At 42.4% G+C, this 8167-nt stretch overlaps 1 protein-coding gene across 1 annotated transcript; it reads left to right on the top strand.

The window, feature by feature from the left end:
* The first annotated feature begins 234 nt into the window (after positions 1-234).
* Positions 235-7778, top strand: serpinf1 (serpin peptidase inhibitor, clade F (alpha-2 antiplasmin, pigment epithelium derived factor), member 1). The gene is made up of 8 exons (XM_035780392.2): positions 235-359; positions 5427-5490; positions 5692-5881; positions 5951-6109; positions 6240-6443; positions 6541-6680; positions 6803-7013; positions 7101-7778. The coding sequence occupies exons 2-8, from the start codon at positions 5428-5430 to the stop codon at positions 7349-7351; spliced, it is 1218 nt and encodes a 405-aa protein (XP_035636285.1). The 5' UTR covers positions 235-359; position 5427; the 3' UTR covers positions 7352-7778.
* Positions 7779-8167: the final 389 nt, after the last annotated feature.

Below are 8167 nucleotides of genomic sequence, written 5' to 3'. Positions count from 1 at the left end.
TTTTCAATGGATTTAGGCTTATACCTCACAACCTATAATTGAACTATTTTCTCCAGCACATTCATGCAATTAAAAACTGACTTATTTAAGATTTGTTATAACATTTCAGGTCAAATGCTTGCGCGTCAAACTTAACATACCACCGTTAATTTGGGGCAGTGAGGGAGGACCATGGATGCGCCTTGCGCTCAAAACAGCCATCCAGATTCTTGCCCAACCCAACAGGCTACGTCAGAGAAGGGCGGGTAAAAGTTGGCTTCACGGCTGTGTGCATTGTCCTGGTACATTCAGCACTCCACTGGAGACACGACTGCTAGAGTCGTACGTACGGGTGACGTGGACCATAACCGCTTGGAAAGGTCAGTACTTTTATGCATCATATGCAGAGTTGGGGAGTAATGCATTTCAAAAAAACTAACTGTAATCTGTTTCGTTACCAGCAGTAACAGATTTACAGATACTTTTGAAAATCTATATGAAAACTTCTGGGTTTACTTTTAAATTTATAAAGGATGTTTGTGATAAAAAAATTATCAGACACCTTTCTCTTTTCTCAATGACATTCAAATCAGCATTGAAAAAAGGCACAAGTTTAAGTTTGCTATGCCTGAGCAAGTCTGACCACAGATCAGAGACCACTATGATGATACACCAGGGTCATTCCTACTATGCGGTGCCTTTTCTGTCCCTAGGAAATATAACTTCTTATTTAGTGTAAAATCTGAATTCCAAAAGACTTTAAATATAAGGTTAGGTGCATAGCTGCGGGAAGTATGGGTGCCGAGGGTGCTGCAGCACCCCCTGACTAATCATAATAAAAAAAAATATTTTTTACTAGTCCTGTATTAGCGACTGATATAGCCATCTGTAACGCAGGCAAAAACACATATTCAGCACTAGATTACTTTCTAAAATGTAATCCGTTACAGTTAATAGTTTCCTGTCAAATTGTAATCAGTAATGTAATTTTAGGATTAACCAAACTGTAATGTAATTTGATTACTTTCCCCTTAACAGGTGCAGGCTAGCATTTTTTTCATCATAAATCTTGTTCTGGGGGCAGCTCTACAGAGTGATCATTAGCTGGCACAGCCACAAAGTCATTCAATCTAATCCTAATCTTAACCCTAACCTTAAATTAAGACCAAAAAGCTATTTTCTTTCACACATTTTTACAATACAGACACTTTTGACTCTGCAGCTGGCCCATCTAGCGGAAATCGCTCAGTTCTGCCTCAAGGACAAGACTCATCCCAATAAAAATCAACCTTCTTAAGAAGACAATAATTCATATTATCAATTGAACATCTATTGCAGGATAAATCAATATTAAAGTTTACATAGATGGCCATCATTGGATGTTCCATTTTAATTTCTGGGTTGGTTATGTAGGATTCTTCTAACCCCTTTCTTTCTACAACAGATAATAATACAGTTAGGTTGTCTTTACATTATTACCCAACATCTGTCAGATTTACTGTCATTACAATTCATTTAATACCCCTTGATCTTCAACAATAGGACATGGAAATATAGATTAGCCGAACTGTTTTACCTGAGCATAACCCCAAAACTAAGGACTTGTTAGTGTGCTCTGTTGTTTCTGATTTTGTTGCCATAGAGGACAGATTGGGCTCATTGATTTGAGTTGAAAAATAAATGCTGCTCTCAGAATGGCATGCTTTGAGTACTACTGAAAAGCGCTTGTGTCCCATATGCTGCATTTGATAGAGGCATGTTGTTCATATTTTTGTTGGTGACATGAGTTGTGTGTGAGTTGTGTCCGTAAGGCCTATGTGGTCTTCTTAAGTGAAACTTGTTTTGACAGTATGTAGCACAATACCAAGGGTGAGTTTCGAAGGGAACTCCCTCAAACTTTTATTCCATAGGCTGGGATCCGCACTATGTGTTGCAAGAGTGTTTTATACTGGCTGTCCACTGGAGCATATTCAGTATGCCTATTCTGTTGCAAAATGTTTCTTAAACGGAAGCAAATGGAACGAACCGTGGAGGGACCTACGTGAACTTGTCTAATAGAAACTCTCGTTTTGCTCTGTATGCTTCTGTTTGGTTCTTAAACGGTAAACGGTTTCCTTAATGAATACACCCCTGGCCGCAAAAACGATGCAGCTTAAACTTCTTCAATTCAACCATTATTTGGTTAAAATACACATATATGTTTGTGAACAGCCATCCACATTCACATCATCCACAATCCGAAGATAGTTAAATGAGAGAGCAGCAGTGCGATTCACATCAATGCGTTATGCAGCCTACATATCAATAATCAGTGATATCCGTTTCCAGTAGGCTACACCACTGCTGTCATCCTTACCTCCACGCGTTTATTCAAGTTGGATAATCTTTGGATGCCGATGTCAGTCGCTTCATTGGAAGACATAACCTACAAAAACATATTCCTGCTCTTTTCGTGCGATCCATCAAACGCATTTGGTGTGTCATCATTGTGGTCTCTGATTGTGGTCAGACTCTCTGATTGTGGTCAGACTCTCTGATTGTGGTCAGACTCTCTGATTGGGGTCAGACTCTCTGATTGGGGTCAGACTCTCTGATTGTGGTCAGACTCTCTGATTGTGGTCAGACTCTCTGATTGGGGTCAGACTCTCTGATTGGGGTCAGACTCTCTGATTGTGGTCAGACTCTCTGATTGTGGTCAGACTCTCTGATTGGGGTCAGACTCTCTGATTGTGGTCAGACTCTCTGATTGGGGTCAGACTCTCTGATTGGGGTCAGACTCTCTGATTGGGGTCAGACTCTCTGATTGTGGTCAGACTCTCTGATTGTGGTCAGACTCTCTGATTGTGGTCAGACTCTCTGATTGGGGTCAGACTCTCTGATTGTGGTCAGACTCTCTGATTGTGGTCAGACTCTCTGATTGGGGTCAGACTCTCTGATTGGGGTCAGACTCTCTGATTGTGGTCAGACTCTCTGATTGGGGTCAGACTCTCTGATTGGGGTCAGACTCTCTGATTGGGGTCAGACTCTCTGATTGTGGTCAGACTCTCTGATTGTGGTCAGACTCTCTGATTGTGGTCAGACTCTCTGATTGGGGTCAGACTCTCTGATTGTGGTCAGACTCTCTGATTGGGGTCAGACTCTCTGATTGTGGTCAGACTCTCTGATTGGGGTCAGACTCTCTGATTGGGGTCAGACTCTCTGATTGGGGTCAGACTCTCTGATTGGGGTCAGACTCTCTGATTGGGGTCAGACTCTCTGATTGGGGTCAGACTCTCTGATTGTGGTCAGACTCTCTGATTGTGGTCAGACTCTCTGATTGGGGTCAGACTCTCTGATTGGGGTCAGACTCTCTGATTGTGGTCAGACTCTCTGATTGGGGTCAGACTCTCTGATTGGGGTCAGACTATCCGATTGTGGCTTTTTTTTAATGCTGATTTAAATGTCATTAAGATAATAGAAAGGTGTTATGTTTTTTTCATAAACATCCTTTCTGAATTTAAAAGTAAACATATATCAGATATTTGTTTAAGTATCTGGAATCTGATTACAATATTCTTGCTGGTAAAGTATCTGATTACGTGAGTTTTTTTGTAACCCGTTATCGATTAGCCTACATTTAATCTGTTACTTACCAACCCTTTAAATGGGATAATGTGATCAGGATTGACATTTTAATACTTGTCTGTGAAACAGAGTTACATAGTGTGACTATAAAAAAAAAAAATCCTTTCTTTCCGAGCACTTTATTGACTGGTTCATCTGCCGGCCTTTGGGCTACCTCAGGATGTGCAAGCAACTCTAAAACACCTATATATTTTCAGAAATATTTTCAGAAATGTTGGTATGTGAGCTTTTATTGGTGCATTCTTTTCACTATCTAATCATCGCATGGGTTTGTTCAATGACAGACATGTATTTGTTTAAATATCACTTAATGATTTCATTTCAAAGAGACAAATAATCATGTTTTTTTTGCAATATGCTACATATCCGATGCACTCTCAGAGAAATAAGTAGTAGGCTACTGCTAGGTTTTAAACTGTAAAATGTAACAAATAACTACATCTTTTTATAAATAAATGTACAGATTATACATTCTTTACATCAATATTGATAAAAAAAATATAATAATTAAATACAGTAATACTGTATATAAAACATTTATATTTGACATTTTAATGATTTAGCAGATGCTCTTAGCTAGAGCGACTTACAGGAAGTGTGTTCATCTTAAGATAGCTAGGTGAGACAACGACATATCACAGTCGAATATACAGGGTACGTACATTAGATTCCAGCTAATGCAGCGTTTTGCAAAAAATATCTCAAATCTATTAATAAAAAAAATAAGAAAACAGCAATATTTTACACACACATGAAGGTACCCATAAGCAATCATTTCTGATGAAAAAACACAAATGTGAAGAAGTGGTCGATATAGCGTTTTGGAAATATTCTTAATTTGTGGGTTAAAAATGTGTGTAGATCAAGAGGACTGTGTGACCTACAGCCAATATCTACTGTACCGTTTTCCATTTTATTTTGTCTTAAATTCATCATGCTTGTGATTGTGAATGGTAGAGGACGGCCACAGTGCAGAGAGAAGGAAGATCTTTGTGTGGTTTTGGCTGGCTGCTTTGGGTTGGAACTCTGAGATCAAGTGTCTGGTTTAACCATCAGGCCTGCAGAGAGAGAGGAGAGGGGGAGGAGAAGATGAAAGGAATTGAGAGAAGTGTGTGGTCTGAAGTCAGTTATGGATGTTTTTTTCATTCGGGAAACCAGGAGAACCTTAATGACAACCAGATGTGCAGGGAACAAAAGCGTGTGTGTGTGGGTAAAATAGAAAGAACGTGAGGGAGAAGGAAAGAGGGAAAGAAACCTCTGATCTCCACCTCCTGTGACCCTTCAGCTTCTCCCTACTCTGTCTGCTCACCTCTCTGTATGACTCTATTCACTCCAGCTAGCTAGTAAACAGGTGTGAACTTCACAGCAGCCTGCTTGTATTGTGTGTTAGCTACACCGTGTGTGAGTGGAGAGCCAGAAGTTTAGGATATATTATATAGTTAAGTCTTTACTCAGTAAGAGGATGTAATGGAGCTCAGTCTGAACACACAAAGGCCTACACATCTCCAACTAGTAGAGCAAGAAGACAAGAGGGAGAAGAGAGATGCTGACAGAGAGAGAGAGCAATAGAGAGACGGACAGTGAGACCTTATTGAGAACTCATTGCTCCACACCCTGCTGAGCAGGTGAGATGGAAGGACTTACTCGAAGTTAAAACCACATTTTCCCAAGAGCCCTGGCCTGCAGGGAATCACCCTCACAAACTGAAAGTCTGACTCACACTCTATGGGCCAGTTTCCCAGACACAGATTAAGCCTAGTTCTGGATGTACAGTATGTTTGTATAATAATGTGTGTGTAATTGATTGTGTGCTTGTGTTGCAGGATGATGTGGACGACCCTATTGCTGTGGCTGGGGGCCCTCCTCTCCCTCTCTTATGCTCAGTTGGTGAGACCACTCCACATCTCTGTTTTCATACTCCTTTCTTTTTCTCATACTTTCATGTCTCTTTATATGCGCTCCATCCCTTTGGCTTTCTTCTGCAGAGAGATGACATGTAGAATATTTTTCTCATTCTTCATGAACTAGCCATGCCATTAACCCTCCTCTCTTTCTTCCTGTGTCTTTGGATCAACCAATCCTGTGCAGTCGGAGACAGAGGGGACGGGAGGGGAAGAGGAAGCTGTGGAGCTCTTTACCACGCCCAGAGCCAAGATGGCTGCCGCCACCTCTGACTTCGGCTACAACCTTTTCCGGGCCCTGGCGGGACGCGACCCCAAGGCCAACGTATTCCTGGCCCCCATCAGCATCTCTGCAGTGCTCACTCAGCTCTCCATGGGTTAGTTAGCCTCAGCACTGTTATACTCTATCATTGTCTGGTATTTACCCCCCCCTCTCTCTCACTCAGGAGCGTCTCCGGATCGTTCAGAGAGGTGGTTGTACAGAGCTCTAAGGTATCACACCCTGCAGGACCCTCAGCTCCACGACACTCTCAGGGACCTACTGGCCTCACTCAGAGCACCTGGCAAAGGCATCAGCATCGCTGCACGCATCTACCTGGCCCGCAGTGAGTGTGTGTATAAGCATACATGCGTCTCTGTGATACTTTGCACAGTCTGTGTGTATTTTGATTGTGTGTATGTTTGTTGACCTGTGTGTGTATGTGTGTGTATTTGTGTGTGTGTGTAACTCTCTAGGACTGCGTCTGAAACCGGAATATTTTGGAGTGGTGGAAAAGCAGTATGGGGTGCGGCCCAAGGCTCTGATGGGTGGGGCTAAAGATGTGAATGAGATCAATGATTGGGTCAAACAGCGGACGGGTGGCAAGGTCGACCGCTTCATGTCCAAGCCCTTGGGACGGAACTCTGGTGTGGTTCCTCTCGGTGCTGCCTACTTCAAAGGTAAGGACAGTCTGTCTGCGGTTCAATTCTCTACCCTTATCCCCAAAGTGTGCACTCGTTTATGTGGTGTAGTTTGTAAAATGCTGTGTTTGTGTAGGGAAGTGGATAACTCGGTTCAGTCAGAGTGGATTGATGGAGGACTTCCAGCTTGATGGAGAGGTTCCCGCCCGCATTCCCATGATGCAACAGGACAATTACCCAGTGAAGATGGGAGTTGACCCAGACCTGGGTTGCACAGTGAGTACACATGCAGAAATTGAACTTTTTTCAATGGTTATTACTTGTTACAGCCAGTTATGAAAGTTTGCCTCAGGGAAAACACCTATTGAGCCCCTCCTTCCCTCTCCCTTTCTCTCCAGATTGCTCAGATCCAGATGCAGGATGACGTCAGCATGTTTGTGTTCCTTCCTGATGATGTCACTCAGAACATGACCCTGGTGGAGGAGAGCCTGACGGCTGAGTTTGTTCAGGACCTCTCCATGACCCTTCACCCCGTGCATGTTGCCCTTACACTACCTGTCCTAAAATTCAGCTACTCCACTGACCTCTTGCCACTGCTCGCTGACCTGGGTGAGTGCTTGTACCTCTCTCCCTCTCTCTTCATCTTGCTCTCCTCTGTCTTCACGTCTCTCACATCCTCTCTCTCCATCTCTCCAGGTCTTGCCGAATTTCTGGCAGACACAGACCTGACTAAGATCACGGCTCAGACGGTGAAGCTTGGCAGCCTCAATCATAAGGTTGTTATGGAGATGGCCCCAGAGGGCACCCAGTATGCCAGCTCCAGCCAAGTCCACGCGCCACTGTCGTACCGCGTGGACCGCCCCTTCCTGTTCCTGGTGAGGGATGAGGCCTCGGGGGCACTGCTCTTCATCGGCAGGGTGGTGAACCCACGCAAACTGAGGATATAAGCGTGCACACACACATGTTTGTTTTACTATTATTGTGGGGACCAAACAATTGATTACCATTAAAAATCCTGTCGATCAGATAATACAGTTGGTTAATCCTGTAGGAATACCATGTATACTATTTAGGCCAATAGTCTAAACACTCACTGATATTCCTTGAAAGTTGTTTTCAGGAAAAGGAATTTGAAAAATAAAGCAATTTGGAATATGGGGAAATATGCACCAAATTATTTTTTAATCTTCAACATAGAAATGCTACCAAAAAACGATTTAAATTTATTACGATGTTGAAACCAAATAGCCAAATCATGTTAATCTTACTGACATGCTTCTAAGAGGCACAGGCAAAACTTTATGCTTTAATCAAAGAAAATACTCTTCACATTATTGTGTATTGCGATGCAAGAAATAAACATTTAAGTTTTAAGTCTGTCTCTGTCTGTCTGACTTCGGTGAGGGAGATGGATAACTTTATCCAGTTGACATACTGTAGCTGTTTTCAGTAAAGGGTTGGGTTGATTTGGCAAGAAATTGGACTCTTGGCTATTCTTTCTTTAGCTATTGTGCTGGGAAATTAAATTACAGTACTGACACATTATTTTCTCATTCTTCTATCCACTTCAGTCTCTTTCAAATTAAACATAGCTGAGCAGTGAGTGTGTGCCTGTGTTTAGTATGTTTGTGTCGAGTCAAGACTGTAGTTTGAAGTTATTTTGATGAATTTTCCACATTTGGGAAGTGATTCCTGTGGCCATGGAAACCCCTCCCAGAACAGCACAACCGAAGTAATGCCTGGACAATCTCTCTCTCTTTCTC

Source organism: Oncorhynchus keta, chromosome 11 (assembly GCF_023373465.1).
Source record: "Oncorhynchus keta strain PuntledgeMale-10-30-2019 chromosome 11, Oket_V2, whole genome shotgun sequence".
Classification (NCBI taxonomy): domain Eukaryota; kingdom Metazoa; phylum Chordata; class Actinopteri; order Salmoniformes; family Salmonidae; genus Oncorhynchus; species Oncorhynchus keta.
This window is presented reverse-complemented; position numbering and strand designations above follow the sequence as displayed.

Coding starts and splice junctions, on each gene's coding strand:
- serpinf1 (XM_035780392.2), top strand. CDS start 5,428: ATGATGTGGACGACCCTATTGCTGTGGCTGGGGGCCCTCCTCTCCCTC. Junction 6,110..6,239: donor ACGCATCTACCTGGCCCGCA/GTGAGTGTGTGT, acceptor GTAACTCTCTAG/GACTGCGTCTGAAACCGGAA. Junction 6,681..6,802: donor ACCCAGACCTGGGTTGCACA/GTGAGTACACAT, acceptor CTTTCTCTCCAG/ATTGCTCAGATCCAGATGCA.